Genomic DNA, 27775 nt, shown 5'->3' with positions numbered 1-27775 from the left:
AAGTTCTCAGTAATCAAGATTCATTGCTCTCATAAACTGACATGTTAAATTGAAACCCTTTTGTACAACTACTTCAACATAATAATAATAATAATAAATAGTTAACGCTCTAGTTTATGGACAGAAAGGTTTTTACATAAAACTTCAAATTTTACATAAACTTCTTATTCCTATTACATAGGAATAATCTTAATATTTTTAAAACTACTTACAGAATAACATCTCTGAAGCGCATATATCCATTCACAATGAGATAGGCACCAAATCGAAAACAGCCAGCATAGGAGAAATACATAAATGCTTGTGAGATACTAAAAGTGATCCCGTAGATGTGTGCCTTCCTCACTGAATTCCTGAAAAGCAAAGTAGTGTCTTCAACAGTTACTCCAAGAAAAGCACAGCTTCTAGGTCTGCACAACCTGGTCTTAATTTGGGCAAAGGATTCAATCTCAATAAGCACCCGATTTCTGACTTCTATATCAGAAATAATATGATGCAGGGTATTTTGAGAACCAAATACAGTAAAAAAAATATGAACACCTATCATAGCGCCTAGCTGCTGCTGCTGCTGCTCAAATAGTAATTGTTATTGTTCATCTTACTATCAAATTTTTCAGATGCTTAAGGCCTGAGATGTAATAGTTATATCAAACCTAGGATGTTGAAGTTAGGACTAAGCTTTGGAGTATTTGAATGCAATTCCCTAGGCTAGTATGTCTTCCAATTATAACCAAATTAATCATTTGACTCTGCTTTATTTTTTCCTTCAAAATTGCTTGAGGTCAAAATAAATCAGAAAGTAGTAATAGTGTGCATCCATCTATCCATCCATATATGTGCCAAAAATCAAACAGACTGAAAAAAATGTAGCTTCATGGTCTTGAGTTTCATATGAAATGTCCATAACTACAGAAATGGAACAAATTGAGAATTTTAAGGGTCCCCATCTGAACTTTAACTCTAGTCTATAAGTTTTGATATAAGTTGTGTTATTTGTTATCAATGCAAAAATGTATTTGTTTATAAAAATCAGACCATTGCAGCGACAAGTGGTAAAGAGGGCATGGGAAATTTTTGAATTGAGCAACACAAGCTAGTGTGATTTTTGTCTTTAGTATAGGTTGGGTCTGGTCCTCAATTCAGACAATAGAATAAGTCCATCTGGAATGTACCAAATACCCTCATCATTGGATTAGTGTAAGAACTCTAAAGAAAACAAAGGTTTGGGCTTTTCCTTAATAGGATGGATTAGGTTGCTTGCACCAGTGACCAAGTTCTTGTGCAATCTAACCTTTTTGCTCTTAGAGATATAATCTTATTGTTTTTACAAGAGATATAAAATTCTAATCCTCACTGACGTAGCCTCATCAAAAGGTCTCTAATTTCCATTAAGACAATTACTGGATTATGGTCTTATAGTTTGGAAGTAGAGCTTCTACTTTTTTTTTTTGGTGGGGTGGGGACAGCAAAGCAACAGGTTCTTAACAATCTCCTATCTATTACCTGTAAGGTCCATACAGTTTTTCCACATACATTGATTCAAATTTTCTTTCTTGGGTCAAGGACACAACTGTCCTAATGTTTTCTATTGCTTCTGTTGCAATCTGTAACAGAACCAACCTTCATTATTAGAGATGGCACTTTTATTTGTAAATAATGAGACATGTAAGAACTAGAGCTCTGTCAAAAGTACTCAGAAGGTAAAAAACAAATAACAAATAAACAAATAAATAAATAAAAGAGGGCTGGGAAGGTGGCTCAGTAGTAGAGTTCTTGCCTTGCATGCATGAGGCCCTGGGTTCAATTCCTCAGCACCACATAAGGAGAAAAAGCCAGAAGTGGTGATATGGCTCAAGTGGTAGAGCACTAGCCTTGTGCTGAAGAGCTGAGGGACAGCGCCCAGGCCCAGAGTTCAGGCACCCTGACCAACAAGAAAAAAAAAGTACTTGGAAGGTTATGTGGATGGGTTTTAGATTCCCTCAATTAAAAGCAAAAGTCAGAATATATTCCATGCGACCAGATCTATGGCAAAAGTGTTGTGCTCATGAGGCTGGCAACTGACCACAGTCACAACCTCTCTGAGGACCTACTTTCTTCATAAAGATTAAATTGTGGTTTTGGGGGCCCAATGGAGATGTCAGTCCCTTTCTCCTGGAATGTGCCCCTTCTTAGACAAGTTGCCCAACCACCAGCAAGAGGAAGATTCTAAGTGGGATTAACATAACACTGCTCTAAATCTCTGATTAAACCAAGGTCACTTGACTGTGAGTCATTCAGATTTGGTTTCCTGGAGCTGAAGGCAAATGCTTGAAGCCCCATGGAGTCAGAAGACCATGTTGGGAATGGGAAGCTGTCTGAGCAGAGAACATTGAGAATGGAACAGATATGTAGAGACTAACTGACAATGAACATAAACTGTTTCTGCACTTCTGTGTGTCCTAATATCAAGTCTTCTTTAAATTACCTAGAGTAGTTTTCTGAGTCTGGTAGCCAAACTAACTTGATAATGTTTGTGACTTAGCTATGGAGTCTAAGTTCATTTCTTTAACCCGGTAAAAGGTATTAGATACTGTACATAGTCTGAATAGTTTAATACTTTTATTATAAATGAAAAACATAACAGATAACAGCAAGAATGTTGCTTCATTCATTGACAGGGTCTACAGCCCTATGGAGTAAACATTATTCCTACTTTTAGGAATCAAGGTATGAAAAGTCTCCTTGCGTGCCTACATACATCTCACGTTGGTAAGTAGGAGGACAAAAGCAGCTATCAGGGTGCCCAATCTGTGTTCTTGCTATATCATTCCCCTACTTTGTAATTTACGCAAGGAGAAACTAGCTGTAAACAGCTTCACACTCAACCTTTGATTTTCTGGTCATGGATTAACTGCTTTGTGGGTTAGCTCTGGTACACAGATTTCTAATCTCAGTCAACAGAGCTTTGGCTAGATTGGAATGAAAAAGTCAAATGCTCTTTACACCAAATTAGATTACAAGGAGTATAGGCTGGTAAAATAGTAGGCTGTGTTCAGCCGTGTTAACTCAGATTGCAGTTAGAGCGCATGTTGTTTCAGGTACACATCCCACTGTGGGTGTGACCATTCTTAGCACTGTCCCCCAGCTCATCCCATACTGCACAACCATTGCCATCGCTACTAAGCTATTTTGGAAAACTGAAATCAGAATATCCCAAATGTCAATGTACTTCAATCATCCTTAATCTGTACTTGAACAAATGGAGAACATGTACTATGATTTTGAGGTTTTCCAGATCCTTTTTTCCAATCCTCTAATTGTCTTAGTTAACAAAGTAAGCAAAAACAGAATTATGTGTCATAAATGATTAAACTTTCCAATCTCTCATATATCAAAAAAGTCAAAACACTGAAAGCCTGTTAGGCTGAAGTAGCTACAAAGATTAAGACCATTCTGAGTGATGAGCTTGTGGCAGTGCCTGATACAAATTTTCATTTCACTGAGGTAGAAAGAGGCAGAGGAAAGGGCCTTCTCCATCATAATATACTCGAAACTGCAAGGCCAAGACTAAGAAGCCAAAAGTTTCTGTCTTACCCTGTTTATAATCATGACAATTTTTTTTTGGGGGGTCCGGTCGTGGGATCTGAACTCTGGGCCTGGGCACTGTCCCTCAGCTCTTCAGCTCAGGGCTAGCGCTCTACCACTTGAGCCACAGCGCCACTTCCGCCTTTTTTCTTTTTGCTTATGTGGTGCTGAGGAATTGAACCCAGGGCCTCATGCATGCAAGGCCAGTGCTCTACCACTGAGCCACCTTCCCAGCCCCTTATGACAAATTTTTAAGAGGGTTAAGACTATTAAATAACTAAAACAAAGGAGGAGGCAACAATGCTTTGATAAGAAATGTACTTATGTATGATTATAATATTATAGTACTGTACAATATTAATGTGGACAATAAGTAATGCATGATGTACATACAAGGAGTAGTTTAAGAACAGAATTCCAGCTTGGGAGTTGGAGGTGGGATGTAAAGTCTTTTCCTGGACGCTTTAAGAAGAAACATCATTCTTCATTTTAGGTTTACAAGAGCTAAGTAATTATACTATTAAAGTGATCTTCATTTTAATATTTTGTTTTCGATGATTCCTGCGATTGGTATGAGGGTTAAGATAATAGTAAAGTACAGGAGGGATACGATTTGTCCGATAATGATGAATGGTTGTTCAACTTGTTGGCCTCCAATTCGTGTTAGAATTAGTATGTCGGAGACTAGAAGTCAAAATAGGAATTGGCTGATAGGTCGAAATATTAGGCTGTCTTGGCTGGCTGTATGGATATGGGGAAGTAGAGCTAAAATGAGGATTGAAAGTACTAGGGAGATTACTTCTCCTAGTTTGTTGGGGATTGATCAGAGGATGGCATATGCAAATAGCAAGTATCATTCAGGTTTGATGTGGGGTAGCGTATTTAGGGGGTTTGCGGGCTCATGTAATTGTAACCCCTGTGTATGGTATTTTCACTATAAAAAAGCCTATTACATAACTAGTTTCAAGATGTTCTTTTTTGTGTTATGTTTTTATTCTGGCAATATTCCTGTTTAGAATGTGGGAAGAATCAAGTATGATGGGGAGAGTATTTCTCAGCAGTAAGCTATGATGCTCAGAAATGAATGCCCTAAAGCATCTACCAGTTTAGGACCCACACCTGGTCCCAGACAGCTCTGTCTTCAGGAGGGAAGGTAGGGTGGGAAACAAGAGGTATTCTGATCCTGGGAATCACTTCACAGAGCTGTCTCTGATGCCAGTTAAGGGAGCAGGGGCAAGGACTTCACAGGACATGGATAGAATTTAGTGGAAACAAGGTGGTGATATTTCTAATCAAACCCTGTATCACCACAGATAACAGACAAGTCAAACTCAAAGGCTTTCACCCTAAAAGGTGAGGCTACATAGAGTCTCTCACCTCACTTCAGTGTAGTAAAAAGTTCAGTTGTCATCATGAATGGGTTTTAAGTGAGGTTCTACAGGAGTTATCACAGCATTCAGTATCTTGTTTAACTCCTAATATTTCAGTAAAGCATATTATTTATTGTTTCTGTAATCTGTACTTGGATGTAGTAATGCATGTATGTGGTAAATAAAATGTTAGCATGTAGATTTATATACATTAATATCTATAAAGAAATAGAAATAAGAACTTTGAAAGCTACATTTTCTCTGTTTTTCCTTTCTTCCACTATGCTGGTGTTCATACCCAGAGCCATGTACATACTCTACAATCATTTTATAACAGAGGTACACAGCTAACCCCACATCTTGAACTTTTGTTTGAGCTTGAATTTCCATACTTGTAAAAAATGGGGTAACATTATCACCTGCCTCATTAGATTATTGTGAAGATGTAAGAAGTTGTTGCAGATACATAGTACAATATTGGCACATACTATAAAGTTCAGGTAAATGCTAGCTCAATTACAAGGCTAGATTTAAAAAAAAAAATCAAGGCATCATTGCCCTCTGGTGGCTGCCAACATTAATGATAGGAATTGCAACCAGAAAGGAAGTAAGTACAAGCAAATATCTGATCTTGAACAATTCACTTTTAAATTCTCTGCCTTAAAGTCACCTTTTTCATAAAATAGAATATTGGTTTTAAGTGTGGAATCAGGATATGAAGAAAATATTAAATGTGTGTTTAAAATACATAAGCTCTTGTCAGGCAGGTGCAGGTGTCCATGCCTGTAATCCTAGCTACACAGGGGGCTGAGATCTGAGGATTGCAGTTCAAAGCCAAGCCCAGGCAGGAAAGTCTATGAGACTCTTATCTCCAATTAACAACCAGAAATGGTGCTATAGCTTAAAGTAAAAAAAGCTCAGAGACAGCGGCCAGGCCCCAAGTTCAAGGCCCATGACCCAAAACAAAAAAAGCTCTTTATAATAAGCACATATTAAATGCTATCTGAAGGCTTAGATCTTTAAAGTAATCACATTGTTTTTAAGATCTAGACATAATGTTTCATGGTGTTGATAACTATTAGTTGTGCCTTAAAATAAAACCTTAAAATATGTATATTCTGTGATACTTAAAATGAAGCAGGTATACTAGTAACACTATACCTTATCGAACCTACCTTTCCAGCAACTTCCAGTTCCTTTTTATCTCTTTTGGCATTTCCAGCCAGCATTTTCATTTCAACAATTCCTGATACAGCAATAAATGGGACAACGGATAACAGTAAAAGAGTTAATTGCCAACCGTAGATAAATGATATGATAATACCAGTTCCAAGATTGGCTGTATTCTGGGCAATTAAAGCCAACCTCGTTCCTGTGGCCTGCAAGACAAAAAGCAGTGTGCATGAAGTTTTAAGTTGCTAAGCTCTAGCCATAGGTTTCTTGGTCACAATGATGGAAGACTGTGCTATTATTATAAACCCAAGGTGACTATGCTTATCTCCTGAGGCTCCACAGGTTTGCTTTGCTGTAGTTTTAACTCTTGTTCTTCTCCTGTCCCCATTACTAACATTAGAACCAAGAAACTCACAGCTCTTCTCTGTGGATCGGCTGTAGGTACACACACAATTTTCATGAAGACATCATTCAAAGAGGAAACCAACCCCAACATACTCCAATAATTTTTAAAAGCATTTGCTTCAAATCTGATATGCACTGCCAGACACCATGTTACAAAGAGACCATCTACCACAGAATGCATGTCAGATTCATTAGTGTGGGTACCACTAAGAAAACTAGGCCTACAGTATAGGGCAATGCAGTGGGCCCTGACTGCACTCCCCACCCCCTCCACTGTGTGGCACTGTGAAGCAACTTCAGGGTAGGCATGTGAGCCAGTCAAGGCTCAGCCTTCCTTGAGACAGTTAATTGGTACAAGGTTGGGCTAGACGAGCTCCAATCAGATTTAAGGGAAGTGATTTTTGATGTTTGAGGTACAGGCACGGAATCTTTCACTAGCCAAGAAACAAAGAAGTTTGTTTGCAGCTCAAATTGTTACGGGTGACTAACCTATGCCACTTAGGACTGAACCTTGGGATGATGCTGATATTAAAGAAGGAACTCAGACCATAGACAGAGAAGGAACCTGTGTGTGTGTGTGTGTGTGTGTGTGTGTGTGTGTGTGTGTGTGTGTGTGTGTGTGTGTGTGCGCGCACGCGCGCAAGTGTCTAAGATTGGGGATGGAAACATGAGTCTTGTGCATACTAGCCAAGAGCTCTATCTCTGAGCTACAGCCCCAGTTTTGATGACATTTTTGAACCTGGGAGTCAATCAGCCTAAGGTCTAACTTTCCTTTTCCTATTTAGGTCAGTTCAGATTGAGTTTTCTGCCAGCTGAAAGTGCTTAAACAGATGAAACTATGCCATATGCTTATTTGTTCAAAGAGAGATAGTAGGAGACTGCAGTTTACATACGCCTTGGACTTGAGCAGCATCAGTGGCAAGTCTTGTTGAAAGTGCACCCGTACTGTTTTTATGATCGTCAAACCAGCTCATGTCCTATGGTACAAAATACACCTTTTAAATTAGCTGGAATTAAAAGCAATCAGAAAAACCCTCTTAAAGTTTCAATTAGGTTAGGAGGAAAGGAGACATATGCCCTTAACTTGGGGAGGGTGGGGTGGAGCCCTAGGGTGGATGCTGACTCCCTTCTCCACACACACAGTTGCACTAGGTCCCACCTCCTGGCCTCTCCCTGGTGACCCAGAGGACAGCTCTCATCCAGGGTGCAGAGCAGCATGAGGTACCTGCGTGCATTTTATTCACCCAGCCACCACAACCTGCATGGCAGACTACTCTACCCCAATCAGGTGTGGCTGCTGTTCAAAAGTGATAGAAATTCACAAGCCTATCTCATAAATTTCAGGCAGGAGAAATGGAGCCTTGGCCTCCACCATAATTTTGTTTTGTCCCGTGTATAGAAGGATTCGAGTTTAAGACAAAAGATTTCTCTACAAGCTTCAATATAATGCCGGCTGTGTGCCCTTATGTGAGCAGGAAGGTAATACATTCGTATCAGCTGGATGGATGACATGTTGCTCCTTTCTTAGGTCTTTTCAGAAACCAAGAATTCATGTTCTCACTTTTCTCATGCAAGCCACACCAGAAATAAACACTTTTCATGAAGCAGGTAATGGATTTCACAGTATACCAGCACTAGGTCTCGTATATAGTAAGAAATGCTGGGATGAATTAAAAGTTAAATTAGTAGGAAAACTGAACACAACTAAGATAGAAACAAAACTCAGCATTTGCAACATTAATAAAGTCTACTGTAGTACCTAATACGAATGCCAAAACCACCTTCTCCTTTGTATAAAGGCATCCTTGGGTCTCCAAGGACTGATCCACAAAAGAGATACTTGACACAATTGTGTCCACGTGGTAGAGATACTGGCAGAATAACCCCCAAGGCTACTAAAATCAAGACTATTCTGTGAAAGCCCTGAGATATCATTGGATAATAAAGGACCAGGAAGTGGGACTGTGGCTCAAGTGGTAGAACACTTGCCTTGAGCTCAGGGACAGTTCCCAGGCCCAGAGTTCAAGCCCCATGACTGACAATAATAAATAAATAAATAAGGATCAGGACAATGTGTAGGACCCCGATGGGTCCTACATGGACCCAGGGATATCTTGGAAAGGTATTAATAGCACACCAATAAAAACAGAGAGAAACTTAACAGACATCTGTAAACCCAGAGCACGGAGCACAAACACCCACCTGTCTTAGCATTGCTTTAAAAGCCATGGACCGCAATCTTGTAGTGAGGATCTCACCAGCTTTCCCGAAAGTGAAGCCCTGCGTGAGAAACAGACTCTTGTCCCTCTTGATTGCCACTAGTATCCTGTATCACAAGTGCATATATGCATATATGATTTTACATGTATAAGCTAATGAGCTCCTCAAATAACAAAAGCCTAATTCAAAGTCCCAACTTAAAATACAAGTTCTATGAAATCATTAGTATGCATTGCAATTGTAAAACTGAAAACTTTTGAAGTGTCAAGGTTTGCCTTCTGCCTTCTGTTCTATTCTAAAAAGCCTTTTAAAAAATCAAAAAAAAACTTTCAAGGGCGTTATCTCCCTGGGAGGAAGTACTGTATTTAGTTACAATGTCAACGTGTTTCTAATATTTCAACCAAACAGGAAAACAGAAAAAACAAAATTCTCTTTAGGAAAACATCTTGGTTCAGGTGTTGCAGAGGGAAGATGTTCTTAATTTTAATCTCTAATGAATTTACTGGTTCCACTGTAGCTCTAACTCGTCTAGGATCAGTGAACCAGCAGGCTGCACTTCCTTCCTAACTTTTCTTACCAGACAACTTCCCCTCTCTCCTCTTTCATTCAAACCAGATAGCACCTAGGATGTCTGTAGCCGGGCTGGCTTGTGGACACATGGAGTGGATGGGCCTCCAGCCAGTCTGTGAGTGTGGGTAAGCACATGCAGGTATTGTGGGGCACATGACAAAATCTCTTTGCCGACCAGAGCTCAGTGTGTGGGCGGGGTAACCCCACTCTCCTTATCCAGAGCCAGATGGCCTTCATCTCCTGCCTTCGGTGGTAAGGTGCTGCACAATGACTCTCTGTTCTTGCAGCCCCCAGATCTCTACTTCTGATGTTGCAGGATTTGGGGCTGGATCACACCACGGAGATACTATAAGCAAAACAATGATTTCTAGCTTAAAAACTTGGCTATTTTTACCATTGGTTCCACAATGATAAAAGAGAAGCCTGCTGGGAAGGACTAGGAAACATTATTTTTCTGACCTAATGGATTGCATTTGGAAGGCCTGTGTGATGTCTACTAGGTGGAATGAGACCAAAGAGCTTTGGTAAAAGTCTAACTGGGTGGAAATAAGTTGGAATAAATTTGACTGGTTTTTGTTCGATTGTGACAATATAGCCCAAGGTGGTCCCAAATTTGTGATCCTTCTACCTCCTGAGAGTTGGTACTACAGGTCTGTATCATAAATCCAGCTTTGATTAGTTCTTTTTGGCCAGGTCTATAATGTCTGATACAAAAATGTATATATATATATATTTTCCAGTAGTTCATCAATTAAGTAGAACAAGGTCAAAGTCAAGTCATATTGTTGGGAATAGTGGTTCATGCCTATAATCCTAGTCCTGTAATGACAGTGATTCAAGAAGTTTGAGGCCAGCCCAGACAAAGTTAGCAGGACTGTACCTCAAAAGCAAGAGTTAGAGGTGTGGTTCAAAAGGTAGAACATTTGCCTAGCATGTGCAAGGCTTTGGGTTCAATCCCCAGTATTGAAAAAAAAAAGAATTACTTTCTACTTTGTAAAAAGAAACAAGAAAAAATGGGCCCCTATTGTTATAGTACGTTTTCCCAATTTGCAAACAGCTGAGTCTACATCATTCTCCTGTGAATTCAAGTGTTTTTCTTTGGTGAAAATGACTGCTGAAAGCAAACTTGTAATTGGCACACGAGAAGTCACACCTTGTGCTAATCATCTGTGCAACTCACTTCCATTTAAGGATAGGAAAGCTCTAGTAGGTCTTAATTAGTTTCTCTAATTAGATTATAGACTTGATTAGAGAGGCAAATCATGGATTCTCACCTGAAGGAAGAAAGTGAAAAAAGAAATAATTCCCAGACACAAGAAAACCAAGGAGAACAGGTTGCACTTCTGCTGCTTCACTGCATCATCCCCTGGTCCAAAAATCTACAAAAGAACATTGAAATTGCCACTTCATATTTGCCCCCATCCTTGCTTATCTTCTCCCAAAGAATAGCATGAGGACCATAGTTTTGGAACTACCTTTCAAGTATCATAATATGATGGAAGATAATTCATCCTTAAACTAAAGTCTTCTCAATAATGCTAGAGGTTGGTAACTCCTTGAAATCTCCCTCCAGTGAATTTGATGATTGGATAATATGAACTTTCTTTCTTACTCTCAGAGTCTCCCTGCTTTGGAAGGACTACTAAAACAGAGATTCAGTAGCTATCACTTTCTGAATTCTTACCAGTAGGCAGATACTCTTAGATAATTCCCATATAGACACCTATATAAGTTCTTGGAACCCTTAGCCATCCTTGCAGGATGTAGGTTTCCTTTAGTATGTTTATTTCATACATGAAGAAATTGAGTAAAGTGCCTGTCTTGGGTTTTCCCACATACTCAGTGGTGAGGCCCGTCTATTCCCAGAGCCTAGTTTCATCAAACATTGTAATTTGCTCTTTCTCTTCCTGCTCCTCCCCTTTCCATTATGTGTCCACCTTTTCTGCACACAGATGAGGACCTTTGTCGGACACCAGCTTTACCCATATGCTGATAACTATCTAGAATTCCTTTGTTACTGAGTTTGCATTAATATTATAACTTCGGTTCTACTATTTCCCCCACTTCTGTAAGGGGGAAAAAGGCATTTAGGACTTTAGGTCAGTTTACCTTGGAAGCTATGTAACCTGGAATGGAGCCAGCTGGGAAGAGAAGCAGGTGATTAACTCATGTAATTTATGCTCCTATGTGACCTTTTCAAACTTACCGCTATCATCTCTGAGAGTATAATGGAAATTGCAGGCTGCAGTGCTCCGTTGGCAATGGCACACAGGGTCCCTACCACGAAGTAGGGCCATTCAGTTTTATTCAGTTTCAAGACCTTCAGAAAAGACACAGGTGGCACATTGGCATCCTAGAACATACAAATATCAGGACAAGTGAGAACATGACTATTGGTAATTCTGGTCGAATTTGTACACAGAATAAACAAGACAGTTGCTCTCAAGGATCTTCACATAAGTGCTAGGAATGATGAGCAAACACTAGTGAGAAAGACAACGTATCTTCAGTGACACAGCACAAGCTGAATTTGAACTACTCACTCAAGAAAAAATATTCATGGTGTACCTAGTGTCTCTGTTTACCCTCAGGAGATTGAGGGATAGTTAAGATTTGGGCACAAAATGATCTGGAATCTTAAGTCTTAGCTCTGGACTCAGGCAATGTTTGGTCCTTATGAAAATTATGACTGGGCCATGCTGGCTGAGCCATTGTTTTCTCATCATAGTTTAAAATGACAGTGCTGCTTATGTCTTTCTGTGAGCAATGATATTAGGGCCAAATGAGACAGCATATGTGAAGAGAGAGCTCAGTGTCCACAGTATAGAATAGCATCATTAATCAAAAAAATATGGGCATGACCTTCTGGCCCCTAATTCTGCCCAGTGCTACCTTTTCTCTGAAAAAGCAATTATACCCTTTTTCTTTTTCCACAGATCCCAGAGCAGACTCCTTTTATTATACACTTAGCTTGCTGTGTGAGTTTTTAAAATTTTATTTTGCTTGCATCATACTTTTCAAAAAGTGAGAAGTAAAAGAGAATATTGGATGTAACTTAGGCATTTTGAAGGTCAGGCTATCAATGTGTCAGAATGGTCATTGTGCCTGAAACATTTTGTAAGATTGTTGATTTGTAAGAGGTTGTGTACAGTTGAAGAATTGGGCAATTTCATCAATTGATAGTCTAGCATACTATTGCAGTATTTTGTTTTACTGTTGAATGTGATTGTTAGAGTCTAGTCATAAAGTATGGCCAACTGGAATGAAGAGAACTTGTTTCCAGTCTCAGGCTGGCTGTTTCTGAGGGAGAATCTGCGGACAAGCTGATTATCTTCTCGGGTCTGTTTCCTTGTCCATAATTTGCTTTATGAAATATGAATTTCAAAACATGTATTCATGTCTAGGAAATAAGTCTAGAAGTAAGTTCTATATAGCCCTCTTCTTTTAAATCACTTATTTTCACTGTGTTTCAGGTATTTTCCTCCCTAGTTAACATTATCATTAAGCTGTGGTCCCCAGCATGGTAAGTCAGACTCTTCCTCAGGTTACTGTCCTTCAACCCACACAAGCAGAACTTCCCAGATCCCTCTACTCCCACTCCACTTCTTCCTCTGCTTTGGCCAATTATATATCCCAGTATGAAGGCATTTTGAACAATCTTGTTGATTTTGGCATTTTTTTCTCCCCTCTTCTTCATGTATTTATTTCTTCAAGAAAAGTGTTCTTTAAAATAGTGGACTCATGCAGGGTGCTAGTGGCTCATGCCTATAATCTTTCGCGCCTCCAACCCCCCACATAGTGGATTTCAAAGATTTATCAAAATGCTTCTTAAAAGAAATGAAGAAATGAAAAATGGATAATTCCAGAGTTGAAAAAGGAAGAAATTATTTGCCTTATGATAGTAAAGCTCCACAGCATTACAGACATTATAATTCTTCCTATAAACATATGAAGAATAAGATTATTAAGAAAGTTCTTGTAATTTGTGCAGTAAAAAATACTATGCAGTAAATAATACAGCGAAAGAGACATAGACACCAATAGATTAGTGTCTTCATGCCAATACAAGACTAAAAAGAAATTTAGTCTTTGCCAATAAAAAGCATTGAAGTGTACCAAAACTGTGCCTTAGGATAAGAAAATATGTATTTGGAGGAATGCATCTCCTCTCTATTATAAACTCTTTTATTTGAATTAATCCTATGTCTTCAGGTGAAGAATTTCAAAGAATATATAATTTTGCTATTTTCAGCTATTCTTTCCTTCTCCTTTTTTGGGGAGAGCACACTGCAAATTGAACTCAGGACCTCAAAATAAGTAGAAAGGCACTCTTCCACTTGAGCCACACTTCCAGCCCCATTTTGCCTTGGTTATTTTATGGGCAAGGCTTTGGGAAGGGCTTTCTAAAAACTATCTTTAAGTAGTTTTCAAAGGGGTTTCAATTTGACAAGTCAGTTTATAAGTACACTACATCTTGGTCAATGCCACCCCATCTATTGTTTTCCCTCATTTCTCCCAACTCCAACCAGTTATTTTTGAGGCAGGCTCTTCCTTTATGTCAGAGCTGCCATCCTCTTAATGGTTCATACCTATGTTGCTGGGGCTGCCAGGTGTAACACATTGAGTCCAGTTATTGACATTCCCTTGAGGTTGGGAAAAAAGCCATAAAATCACCACTTTTAGCCATTGGTTCAGATGTTACCTTGTGAACTTCTTTTTGCCCTGGCTGGTCTTGAACTACAGTCCCTTGGGCCTCTGCTTCCAAAGTAGCTAGGACTGTAGACTTAATTTGCCATGTCCAGTTCTCCCTTTCACTTAATAAAGAGATTCTTATTAGGTTAAGAGTCTCAATGCATAAAGCAAAATGATATAAATTTCCATACTTCCTTGCATCTAACTATGGCTATGGGCTTAAGTTGAGGCACATGACTTTGAAATAAAAGTCTTGGTTGGTAATTCTGGAAAACCTTTTGTTCCTGTTGTTTGGAACAGGCTTTGATGGCTAAAGCTTCAGGCAGCATCTTAGACCATAAAGCGACCTGATGATGGATGCTACATACCAGAGGAGGAAGAATAACCACAAAGGGAATCCAAGTCCCTAGTGATTACAAACCCATCATCCTACACCTGAGCTTTTCACATCTAAGACTGTTTTATGTGAAGAAGAAACAAAAAATCTCTTTATTTGTTTAAACTGATGCTATTCTGAGTATCCTAGTACAGAAAATCACTTGTGGGATACTTTCTAATTCAGCTTGGCAATGAGATTTCTTATTTTACATTAGTTTTATTAGCTCTGGACCTCAAAGATGAATAGGCTATTTAATTTAGTATTAAGCATCTCAGCTCAAAGAATAAAATTTAAATATATTATTTCCCATTGGAAAAAATAGACTCTATTTTTTTTTCTTTTTTGTAGTGCTGGGGATTGAACCAAGGATCTCAGGCATGCTAGACAGGTGCTCTCCCACTGAGCCACATCACCAGCCCTAGACTCCAGTTGTGTGTGTGTGTGTATGTGTGTGTATGTTTGTGTGTGTGTGTGTGTGTGTGTGTGTGTGTGTGTGCGCGCACACACACTGCTACCAGGACTTAAAATCAGGGCCTGGGCTCTTGTTTGGCTTTTTTCATTTAACTCTAGCACTCTACAACTTGTGCCATACTTCACCTCTGGCTTTTTGCTGGTTAATTAGAGATAAAAAGTCTTTTAGATTTATCTGCTAGGGTTGGCTTTGAACCTTGATTCTCAGATCTCAGCCTTCTGAGTAGCTAGAATTACAGATGTGAGCCACTAGTACAGGCTTGTAAATCCACTTTAACTTTGAATTTATTTTAATTCACTGACAAGTACATTTAAAATATGAAATTTCCTTTTTTTAAAGGAAAAGTTGGCTAATAGTATCATCAGAAAAAATACTTGTAAGGCTAAGAATTTCAGCAGCAAAATTAAATAGCAAAAGACATAAGTGGAAGACAACTCACAAGCTCATTGGTTTCTGTATCAAGCCCATTTTGATTCTTCAGACTTTTTTTCTTAAAGCTTTTGTTAGTAGAATTCCTAAATAAGCGAGATTTCAAGCCATTTGGGGCCATCCCCGCAGCAGCCTTGTCTCCACTTAGCTCAATTTCAAATTCTTCTGACTGAGTTAGTTTTCCTGATGTCTATAAGAACAAGACATTAAGTTATGTATATGTGTCCAGATGGATAAAATTTTAAAAATCATACAGTAATTCATATTACACTGCTGAATAAGGTACACTATTAATTATCAATATAAACAGACAAACTCCTCACTTTCTAGCTACACATCTTTCCATTGGGCTTGTTATGTTTGTCTATGAAGCTTTTGTAAATCACTGAGATGTCCCTGTCTCCTTAGAGTTCCTGAGATGCTTATCTCTCTGTACCACTTAGAGCACGCCAAAGCTTACGGTGCTAAGATTCCCTAATCCTCTCTCTATTCAGTTGGAAAGATTTCCACATGCAATTAAAAATTAAGATTTTTTTAAATGAAGAAGATTTTGACTTCCCTTTATTCTATCCTGCCTTCTTATGGCCTTCCCAGGTGCTTAGCACAGATTCTGAATTGAGGTCATATGGACATTCTACTTTCAGACCTCTTCATAACTCTTATTTCTCTGGTTGACACTAGCTGGATCCTAGTTTAATCATTTAAAAAATACCATATCAAAATACAATGTACCAAACAGCAGACAACACTGTGGAAAACAGATACCTGCATGGTGACAAGCTTGAAGTAGACCCCTTCCTTTTTCATAAGTTCACCATGGCTTCCTTGCTCTACAATGACTCCATCCTCAAACCCAGCAATGACATCTGCATTTCGGATAGTAGACAACCGGTGAGCTATCACAATGGTAGTCCGGCCTTCTCTTGCCTAGGGGAACAAGGACAAGATTGTGGTTCATCAGGGTTACAGTACTGACATACTGTCAACTAGCATGCACAATGAAGCCCTTGCATGGAGTGTGTTTATGGTTGATGAAAGAGTAGTTTACACTCTAGATCTTAATATGATGAGGACACAGTCATCACTGTTAATAAAACCTGAAGGCCAGACATGAGTTCTAGACCACACAGGTAGCCAACCCTTTGTATGAAGATGGACTTCTCAATAGGAGTGTCAGTATCACTCAAAAAAACAATGTTTACTCCTCAGATGGTTTTCCAGTTGCTTGAGAGCTCTAGATCTGAGTTGTATGACTTGCTAGAGACTGGCAAAAACATGAAGGAAGTTATTGCCAAGCATCTACTTTCTCCAGAGCCTGATCTTAACTGCAATTCTGATGGCAAGGCCACAGTTTAGTTGAAAATATACTGGAATTTTGAGAAAACAAAGTATGGCTTAAAGAGAATTGGATCCCAAGTTCTGGAGAAAGACTTTACTCTTTAACAAGGTTCCAGATTTTTTTTAATCTATGTTAAAATCTATGAATCACTCCTCTAAGTGGTCTATGGGCCTCCCATACTGACTTGGTAAATTCAATGACAATTGATGTCTTGGGTAATGTCTGCCAAATTATTAATGTCATTAACAATGGCTACTCTGGCTGTATTCAATAGCCTATTTTTCCAACAGCTTCTAAAGACCAGTGTCTACTCTGAAGCAATAAATCCATGTCATTAGGATGTATTTATTAGACTTTAGCCTAAGTCACCCAAGTAGTTAAAATATAAATAACAATGAGAGGACAAAAAGTAAGAACAATTCAAAATGTTCATCAGTTGAAGAGTGGTTAACTAAGGGTATGGCTACATGACTGGAATAGACAGGATCATAATAAGGGATGAAGCTATGCAATGAAACTGTGCTAAGAAAAACTTCCAGACACTGAAGATCACATTGTATCTTCTGTTTAATAGAACAGAGAGGGGGGAGGCTGAGAAGGGAGGTGAAGGGTAAACAAAGGAGGAGGCTGCAATGTTTGGTAAGAAATGTATGCATTATCCTGCCCATGTAATTGTAACCCCTCTGTACAGTATGTTCTCAAATAAAATAAAATAAAATTAAAAAAAAAATAGAACAGGAAAATCCTGAGGGACAGAAGTAGCCTGGAGTTGCCAAGGCCCTGGATTTACTACTTCTTTCTGAAGTAGTGAAAATGTTGTGGAATTAAATAGTGGTGATGATTGTATAACCTGTGCATATACTGAAAACCACTGAATTGAGTATTCTTTTTTTTTGTCGGTCCTGGGGCTTGAACTCTGGGCTTGAGCACTATCCCGCAGCTCTTCAGCTCAAGGTGAAGAGCCGCTTGAGCCACAGCACCACTTCTGGTTTTTTTTCTAATGGTTTATTGGAGATAAGAGTCTCACAGACTTTCCTGCTCAGGCTGGCTTTGAACCATGATCCTCAGATCTTAGCCTTCTGAGTAGCTAGAATTACAGGTGTGAGACCAGCGCCAGGCTGAATTGTGTATTCTTAAGGGGTAAATTTTATGGTATGTCATTTATATTTCAATAATAAAAAATGGTCATATAAATTCTGAAAAAGAAGATAATGAGAAGGTAATACCCCAACCAGGCAGTGTAACACAAAAATCTGTAGTGATTGAAATAATGAAATTGAAGGTAAGCCAGCACATTAATAGGTAACTAAATAATTGACCAATGTAAGGAGTCCAGAAATAGCCAACAAAGCATTTAAGAATTTAATCTATTAAAATACTATCTATCACAATGGAAAGGATATTTCATATAATAAATGGCAGTGAGGTAGTTATGTAGCAATCTATAAAAAGTGACATTTGTACTTTAGTCCTAACACTAAAATTCAAATAAATCAATTGTGCTAAGGTAAGTATAAAGAGTAACACCACTGGAAAAAAAATACTAGACTGAGCACCAGTGGCTCAGAAGACTGGGAGTTGAAGATCACAATTCAAAGTCAGCCCAGGCAGAAAGTGCATGACATTTATCTTTAATAAAACTACCCCCAAAAAAGCTAGATGTGGAGCTGTGGCTCAAGTGGTAGCCTTGTGCAAAAAAAACTGAAGGACAGCAACCAAGCCCCAGGACTAGCAGCAAAACAAACAAACAAATGCTAGAACATACTCTCTTGCGCAGCATTTAAGACTACACTTTGATTTTTAGTATATTATCCCCATGTATTTAATAAGAATTTTTCATTCACAAGAACTTAATGATTTGGAAATTATATGACTTGGTCTATATATAATACATGTAAAAACAATTTGACTAATATAATTATATTCATACTACTACTAATAATGAACAGATTGCTGGCAATAGTTGTGTTAATAAATCTTGGAGTCAATGGCTGGTATGTAGGAGGAATAAAGTATATGTGAATTTAAAAGTTAGAAACTGTCACCCTTGTCAAAGAAAAATTGGCCAAAGTAGATGTATGACTTCTTAAATAGAGCTTTCTTCAAAGTTCTCAGATATCACAAGGATGACAAGACATTAGTAATTAAATGTTCCAGATTCTAAGAAGAACTTCTACTAATTTGTATGTGCAGGATGAAAGACAGGCCTACACAAAGAGAGCACAAATCCATTAGTCTTTCTGGAATGTTGGCAAAATAGCACTGGAATGAAATCTTTTGGAGTCTTTTTGTGCAACTTACCACAGAAGCTAACTCTTGGTTCTTTTCTAAATGCTGTTCTAGGATGATGACACTAAGAATGAATGTGCATGTAGGTATGAAATTGTTATTGCTGGTTTCTATAATAGAATCAAAATGGCAAAGCTGCTGTTATATTTTCTTTAAAAACTTATATGGAACAATATATGTTGCTAGACATTAACTCAAAAACTGATATAATCATTACTACTATTCTCTAGGGGAGGGAGATATTTCTGGTATTAGGGTTTGAATTCAGGTTCTTATACTTGCTCAGTTTTCTTGCTTGGCTGGGATCTCTACTTCTTGAGCCACACCTCTCACCCTGATTTTGGGGGGTTATTTTAGGGACAAAGTCCAGAGGTCTTTTCTGCCTGTGTTGGCCTTGAATGAACTCGGATCCTCTAGATGTCAGCCTCCACAGTAGGTAGGATTACAAATGTGAGCCACCAGTGTCCAGTTTATTATTACTTTTATAATATAGACAGGTATTTATACCAGTGAGCCAGATCATTAGATTCAAATCAGTAAATATTGTTTAGTCCCTACTATATGCAAGGCTCTAGGATAAGTGCTATGGAGACAAAACATGACCGTGTATATTAATTTTAGGAAATAATAGGCAACCATAACAATTTCCAGGCATTGGAATGAGTCTGTCTTGAATATTTGAGCCTAGCTGATTCTTATTTGAAGTAAGACTAGACAAAATGGAGGATCGACCTGTGCAAACCCATAGGTTTGTGAGTAATGGAAATTGTGTTTGAAGCCATTAAATTCTGGCTTGAAATGAATTATAAAAGGAATTGGAATGTAACTATAACAAAATAACTGAAAAATCACTGTAACAAAAGACAAAAATATAGACGATAGCTTTGGACTTGAGCAGTAGTGGGCTTGCGTGGTAGGTAGTGGCTAGAAGGAGGTGGCCCTGTTATTAATGACCGCAGGCACCATCACTAGATATTGAATCATTAGCATAAGGAAATTGCCAATAGAGGTTGGATAGGGAGTGATTTAATTGGAAACCTCAGAAAAAATGGGAACCTTTTGTCTTGTGGTTACTTGGAGGAAAGAGAGTTCATTTAGTGATCTTGTAAATCTGACTATGGAGATTCCATTTTAAAAGTAGAGACATGAAAGGTTATTTCAAGCAATGGTGGCATAATTCTATAGAACACAGAGACATTACTCAAACTGAGTGAAGTAATTCGTGCAAATATTAAGTGAACTTACAAGGCTGTTGTTTCTCTGGTGGAGCTCATATCAGAAAAATAACATCTCCAATAACATTTCCATTCTTTAACACAGGGAGAGTATTTATGCTCACTATTTGCATTCTGGAAAGGATTTAAACCTGAACTCTAGCCTCACCTCTTCTTTTCTTTTTGAAATGTCTTACCTTTTTTTTTGGGGGGGGGGGTCGGTCATGAGGCTTGGACTCTGGGTTTGGGCGCTGTCCTTGTGCTCTTCAGCTCAAGGCGAGTGCTTTACCGCTTAAGCCACAGTGGCACTTCTGGTTTTCTAGTGGTTTATTGGAGATAAGAGTCTCACAGACTTTCCTGCCCGGGCTGGCTTTGAACCGAAATTCTCAGATCTCAGCCTCCTGAGTTGCTAGGATTGCGGGCATGAGCCACCGGCATCTGGCTAATGTCTTATTTTTTTTAAAAAAAGTTTTGTTTTGTTTTATTAAATCTTATACCTCGCTTGACCCTAAAAAGTCTATTTTTATTCATGAATACCTATGTATATATTGTAAGTTAACTTAAAAAAAATTCATCTTATTTTTGAGAAACACATTTGCAATATGAGGTTTTGTTCTGATATTTACACACACACACAATGCACTTAGAACAAATTTATATCCTCCACCATAGTTGCCTTCCTCCCTCCTTGTTCAAACAGCTTAAGTTAAAATTGTTTAATTTATGTATGCATTATACATTATGATGTCTTGCTTTAAATCACTTCTAATTAATCAGATAGCAAGCTCATCTGTATTATATTTTGGTTCCTTTAGACCTCCATATACCAAGTAACTAAGATTTTTTTTCTTCCCCCTCCCTGCTAGTACGGGGTTGGAACTCAAGAGCTTGTGCTTACTAGGCAGGACTGAGCAGGACCTCCGGCCCTGTTCCCCTCCCCCAATTATTTCTATGACAGGGGCTTGCTTCCTTCCATCTGCCTATATTAGGCTTCCTGACTTAACCAGGATAACAGGTGCATACCCATCATGCCCTGCTCTCCATTTGACAGGAGTCTTATGAACTTTTCTTCTTAGGCTAGCTTGGAACTACAGTCCTCCCAAGTTCAACCTCCTAAGTAGCTAGGATCACAGGTATGAACCATTAGTGCCCAGTTTAATCCAACTTCTTTGAAGTTAAAGCACAGCCCATGTGCAAAACGGAAAATAAATAAAAAAGGTGAACAATTACACGGACCTAGATCTGGGATCACTGCACCTTGATCCAAACGAGGCAGGACCATGTATCTCTGTCAGATAATGTGAACTGGCAGAAAGGAGAAATCAATACGGTCCCATGTAATAACCTCATCTGCCCTTGTGTTCCCATTTCTCAACCCAGACCCTCAAAACATTGGCAAGAACTTGCAATAAAGTTTCAGTTCACTAGTCCTCCAGCTGTTTAGGTGTACTGACCTTATCCAGAGCTGCTTGTACCTCAGCTTCACTTTCTGTGTCCAAGGCCGATGTGGCCTCGTCCAGCAGGAGGATCTTAGGGTTGCGAACCAGGGCACGTGCTATGGCGATTCTCTGCTTCTGTCCACCACTCAGCTGGGCCCCTCTCTCTCCAACCAGGGTCTCAAATTTCTACAACATGTGCGAGAGTATTTTAAGAAGCATTTCATAGCACTGCATTTTAAAATTTACTGTGCTGGAGTTCAAACCCAAGGCCTTACACATGCAAGGCAAGCACTCTACCATTTATATATATATATATATATATATATATATATATATATATATATATGTTACATATGTATACATAGATAGATAGATAAGACAGATAGATCTTCAGTCTTCCTTGAAGTAATTTTAAATACAGAAGAGTGAGAAGGACTTGGGCACAAATACATGAACCCACTGGGGACTGATTTTGACTATCACAATGTATCCTAAATTATAATAAAAATAAACAAATGATGAATTATTTTAAGCTACTAATATATAGTCTTATGTAAAATTGTATATAATTTATTCACAGAATATTCTCCTAAAGTCAGAATAATTTCAAAGATTTAGCTAACGAAGTTGGACAATAGTGCATGCCAAATATTAGCATAACTTTGGAAGAACTCATTTCCATGAGGTGCAATTCTAATTTTCAGAACTCTATTACCAGAACCTTTACCTGTGGTAACTTCATGATAAACTCATAGGCATTGGCTTCTTTGACAGCTTTCTTTATCTCTTCCATGGTGACATTTCCACGGCCATAACGAATATTTTCAGCAATTGTGGTAGAAAATAGCACTGGCTCCTGACTCACCACTCCAATTATTTCTCTCAGGTGCCTTACATTAAAGTTTCTGATATCGTGCCCATCAATGCTAATCTGAAAGAAAAAATAAATACCCTACTGGATATTTTAAACTATGTGATATCGATATCTAAGCATTAAAATTCTTTGGTTTATTATGAAAAATTAGTTTATACCGATCATATTTCACCAATTACAAATGAAAGTTAGCAGTAATAGGCAAAAATAAGAATGTTTGCACATTTTGATATTTATTTTCTGATTTGTAGTTTATCCATGAGTGGATTGCTCTCTAGAAGATACTTTTGGCTCCATGTTTGTTTGCTTGTTTTTATGATGCTGAGGACCAAGCCAGGGTCTTGGCATGCTTAGGAAGTCACTGTAGCAACTGAGCTATAACCCTGCCCTAGAAATGCATTTTTACAATGGCTTTATTTTTATTGGCCAATGTTAAACCAACTTATCTACCTAGTCTATATTTAACTGTGATGGGATCATGGCGTTTTGCTATACTTAACATACCTTCATCTACTTTAGCATTTCTCACATTTTGGACATTTGGCTTCTTTAAAAATTCATTACAAAAGCACAGAACTACCAAGTTGAAGAATGTGATTTATTTTTCTCCTTTGGCAATAGTTGCTAACCTATACAGTGAATGGAGTTTTCAGGGCAGTTACTAATGAATGAAAACTAAGTAAACTCTTCAAAAATAGTTTAATAATGTACTATGGCAGCAGGAATATATATATATATATATATATATATACACATATATATCTTCTTTATTATAATTTACTAGTACTAGGATTTAAATTTTGTTTTCTAATTGATAGTTGTGAGGCATTAGCTTATCTCTGCTTTCATTTGCATATATTGTATATATTATATATATTTGCATATTTTTTTTCATTTCTTGAAACATTTTATAGATTTCTATTTGTTCTGAAAAGTTTTGCATGTTTAGCCAGGTGTGGTGTCTCAAGCCTATAAGACTATGGTCTTACCTACTTGGAAGGCAGAGTTTGGGGGAATCATGACATAAGGCTAGTCTGGGGAATAAAAACTTTCATGAGCCTTCCTTAACCAATGCCTGGACATAGGAGAGCACTCTAAGCTATGAGAGAAGCACCATGGCCAGGTGCACTAGAGGATACTTCTCACCCCAGCAACAAAGGGAGGTATAGCTCAAGTGGTAGAGCACCAGTTTTGACTGAAAAAAACAAGCAAGAACAAGAAGTCCTGAGTTCAAACCCTGCACTGGGAGAGAAAAAAGAGCGTAAGGGAGAAGCACAAATTGGAGGATCACAGACCAGATCAGCCTGGGCATAAAGTGAGACCTATCTCCCAAATAACCACCATCAAAAAAGGATTGGTAGTGTGTCTGGAGTGGTAGAGTACTTGCCAAGCAAGCACAAAACCCTGATTCCAAATCCTACCACTACAAATAAACCTATTTTTAAGTTGACATCCTATAAATAATCAGAGGTATCTTCAAATAGATACTAATTTCTCAAATTTTACACTTAAGATTTTGATATTAAGTATTACATTTATGTAATATTAAATGTCTCATTTAGCTTTGGCCTGATCTCAGACTATGAGCTTCCTATATTTGTCTCCCATGTATGGGATTGAACCACCATGCATGCCCAGCTAATTTCTATTTTCAATTTTTCTCCATGTTTCAATTTATTATGGAATTTTAAAGGGCAAATAAAGTAGCCTGGGCTCTCATTTTACCCCATGTTACTGTAAATGTCTTATCCAGTTTCCTCTTTAGGTATTTCAACATTTAAGAAAGCTAATTTTTTTGCTGAGTTTAATTTCTGAAATATCTGGTATCCATGTTGTCAATAATTGCTATTTGCAATATTTGATGAACCTAATGACTCGTTGAAGCAATTTTCTCAAAATTGAGAAAAGCTAGCATTATCTAGCTTCTGTGAATTTTATAGTTTTTATTGGATACATTTGTTAAACTGGCTCAAGGTTGTGTGTGTGTGTGTGTGTGTGTGTGTGTATGTGTATGTTTTATCCATATGTGTTGCAATGTTGTACCCCCTTTGTCAAAACTAAATACACTATGTTTGGTACTTTGAGAAACCTCCATACTGCTTTCCAGAAGGTTGAACCAGTTTGCTTTCCTACCAACAGTATAGTAGCGTTCTCTTTTGCTCACATCTCCACCATCCATTATTATTTGTTTTCTTGATAATGGCCATTCTAACTGGGATGAGGTGGAATCTCAATGTGGCTTTGATTTGCATTTCTTTTATGGCCAGAGATGTTTAACACTTCTTCATGTGACTATCAGCCATTCTTTTTTTTTTTTAACAGGTTTTTGTATTGTGAAAATATTGTACAGAGGGGTTACAATCACATGAGCAAGGTAATGAGTACATTTCTTATCAAGCATTGTTGCCTCCTTCTTTGTTTTTCCCTTACCATCCCTTCCCTCCCATCTCCACAACTACATTACCCTCCCTACCCCCACCACGTAAATTGTAAAGTTCATTTTTCCACATAGCGTCTTGTACATCTCATTGTTGCAATGGGCCAACCTGTATCCCTACTTAAACAATTTGTTTTTCCCTTCCACACCCCAAAGCATACAAACATCAAATACAGTGAAAACAGGGGTTATACCGTGGGGGAGAGACATACAAAGCAACAAAAAAAAATCACGTGGTATCTTACAAATACATTAGAAACAATAGCAAGAAAGAAAAAAAAAACACTTGTGTCTTTATCTTGGGGTTCATTTCACCTAACATCAACTTATCTGACCTTTTCTGCTTGTCTCAGATATATACTAGTGATTGCAAATAAGGGAAACCATGGGACCTATATTTCTTTGGGCCTGGCTTACTTCACTTAATATAATTTTTTCCAAGTCTTTCCATTTCCTAACAAATGGGGCAATGTCATTCTTTCTGATGGAGGCATAAAATTCCATTGTGTATATATACCACATTTTCTTGATCCAGTCATCTACTGAGGGGCATCTGGGTGGATTCCATATCTTAGCTATGGTAAACAATGCTGCAATAAACATAGTTGTGCTGGTAGCTTTAGTATGGTCTTGTTGGTGATCATACAGGTAAATACCCAAAAGTGGGATTGCTGGGTCATAGGGGAGCTCTAAGTCTTTTGAGGAACCTCCAGACTGCTTTCCAAAGTGGTTGAACAAGTTTACACTCCCACCAACAATGCAGTATGGTTCCCTTCTGTCCACATCCCTTCCAGCATCTGTTGTTATTAGAGTTCTTGATTATAGCCATTCTAACTGGGGTGAGGTGGTATCTCAATGTTGTTTTGATTTGCATTTCTTTTATGGCTAGGGAGGTTGAGCATTTCTTCATGTGTCTATTGGCCATCCTTCTTTCCTCTTCAGAGAAGTTTCTATTTAAGTCTTTAGTGCATTTATTTATTGGGCACTTGCTTCTTTGAAGATTTGTTGTTGGGGGATTTAATTTTTTGTGTTCCAAGTATATTTTAGATATGAGACCCTTGTCCTTTGTATGGCTAGTGAGGATCTTCTCCCAATCCGAGGGCTTTCTATTGATCTTGCTAGCTATGTCCTTTGCCATGCAGAAGTTCTGCAATTTCATGCAATTCCAATTGTCCAGCCTTTCTTTGATTTGTTGTGTTTCTGGGTCTCTATTAAGAAAATTTCGGCCAAGGAGACCTAGGGTTTTTCCTATTCCATCCTACAATGTTTTCAGGGTGTCTGCTTTGACTCCGAGGTCTTTGATCTATTTGGAGTTGATTCTGGTGCAGGGTGATATATAAAGATATAACTTTAGTTTTCTATATTTGTACAGCCAATTCTGCCAACACCATTTGTTGAAGAGGCTGTCTTTCTTCCATCTGATAATTTTGACTCCCTCATCAAAAGGTGGCCATAGGTCTGTGGGATCATGTCTGGGTCTTCAATTCTATTCCACTGGTCCTCAGGCCTGTTCCTGTGCCAGTACCAAGCTGCTTTTATAACTACAGCTTTATAATAGAGTTTGAAGCTTGGTATTGATATTCTTCCAGCACGATTCGTCCTGCTAAGGATTGTTTTTGCTATTTCTGGTCTTTTATTGTTCCATATGGATTTTTGGATTGTTTCTTCTATTTCATTAAAGAATGTTTTGGGGATATTGATGGGTATTGCTTTGAATATGTAAATAGCTTTGGGCAGTATTGCCATTTTCATAATGTTAATTCTCCCAATCCAGGATCATGGGAGGTTTTCCCACTTCCTTAAATACGCTTTAATTTCTATTTTTAGGTTTTTTAAAAAAAGTTTTCATCATAGAGGTCCTTCACTTCTTTGGTTAATTCCTAGAGTTTTATTATATGTTTTTTATTGTAAAGATACTGTACAGAGGGGTTACAGTTACATGAGTAAGGAAATGAGTACAATTCCTATCGAGAAATTTACTCCCTCTTTTGTTTTTCCCCTCCTCTCTCCTAGGGTTGGTTGTTTTTTTTTGTTCGTTTGTTTTTTTGTTTTTTGAGGCTACTACAAGAGGAGTTGCTTTTCTGATTTCAGTATAGAACTCCCCTATGATCCAGCAATCCCACTCCTGGGCATTTATCCAAATGATCACAAACAAGGCCACACTAAAGCTACCAGCACAACTATGTTCATTGAAGCATTATTTACCATGGCTAAGATATGGAACCAACCCAGATGCCCCTCAGTAGATAAATGGACAAAAATGTGGTATATATGCACAATGGAAATCTGTGCTTCTACAAGAAAGAATGACATTGCCCCATTTGTTAGGAAATGGAAAGACATGGCAAAAATTATAAGTGAAATAAGCCAGCCCCAAAGAAACATAGGCTCCGTTGTTTCCCTCATTTGTAATAATTAGTATATGTCTAGGATAGTCCTAACAGAAGATCCACAATAGCTCAATAGCTATGTACATATGACCATATAACATGATGCTCATCCAAATGAACTTGGTTGTTGTGGCTGTTGTTGTTTTTAATATAATATTTGAAGTTCTTTCTTTTTTTCCCCTTTGGTTTAACCCCTGCAGTCACTGCTTTTAATTCTGGTACCTTGTGTCTTGAATATACTTTATTTTGTTTGGGAAGGGAAGAGTAATAACATAATGGTGAAACAAGGACAAAGAGTGAGCCAATACAACAGCAATACTCAAGAAACTAGGTTGGAAATAAACTTTACAACTTGGGGTGGGGATGGGAGAAGTTGGAGTGGGAGAAAAGTGAGGGAAGGGTTATAACGCTCAAGAAAAAATGTGTGCATTACCTTGATTATGGGAGTACAACCCCTCTGTACATCACCTTTACAACAAAATTAAATTAAAAAAGAAAATAATATGCAAACAAAGAATT

General features: G+C 38.1%; 1 protein-coding gene across 4 annotated transcripts in view; it reads right to left on the bottom strand.

Moving 5' to 3' along the window:
* The window catches only part of LOC122111906 (phosphatidylcholine translocator ABCB4), a 62698-nt gene that overhangs the window by 10605 nt on the left and 24318 nt on the right, over positions 1–27775 (bottom strand). For 3 of the 4 annotated variants that reach the window (XM_042684706.1, XM_042684709.1, XM_042684708.1), the window contains 11 exons: positions 22283–22486; positions 21571–21741; positions 16040–16201; positions 15285–15464; positions 11509–11655; positions 10577–10681; positions 8715–8792; positions 7406–7489; positions 6110–6313; positions 1504–1604; positions 213–353 (listed from right to left, as the gene is read on the bottom strand). In XM_042684706.1, coding sequence (XP_042540640.1) covers positions 213–353; positions 1504–1604; positions 6110–6313; positions 7406–7489; positions 8715–8792; positions 10577–10681; positions 11509–11655; positions 15285–15464; positions 16040–16201; positions 21571–21741; positions 22283–22486 — 1577 coding nt within the window. The remainder of the gene's footprint in view (positions 1–212; positions 354–1503; positions 1605–6109; positions 6314–7405; positions 7490–8714; positions 8793–10576; positions 10682–11508; positions 11656–15284; positions 15465–16039; positions 16202–21570; positions 21742–22282; positions 22487–27775) is intronic. The other variant, XM_042684707.1, reaches the window with a different exon arrangement.

This window comes from Dipodomys spectabilis, unplaced genomic scaffold (assembly GCF_019054845.1).
Source record: "Dipodomys spectabilis isolate Male_0828 unplaced genomic scaffold, ASM1905484v1 ptg000089l, whole genome shotgun sequence".
Lineage (NCBI taxonomy): Eukaryota > Metazoa > Chordata > Mammalia > Rodentia > Heteromyidae > Dipodomys > Dipodomys spectabilis.
This window is presented reverse-complemented; position numbering and strand designations above follow the sequence as displayed.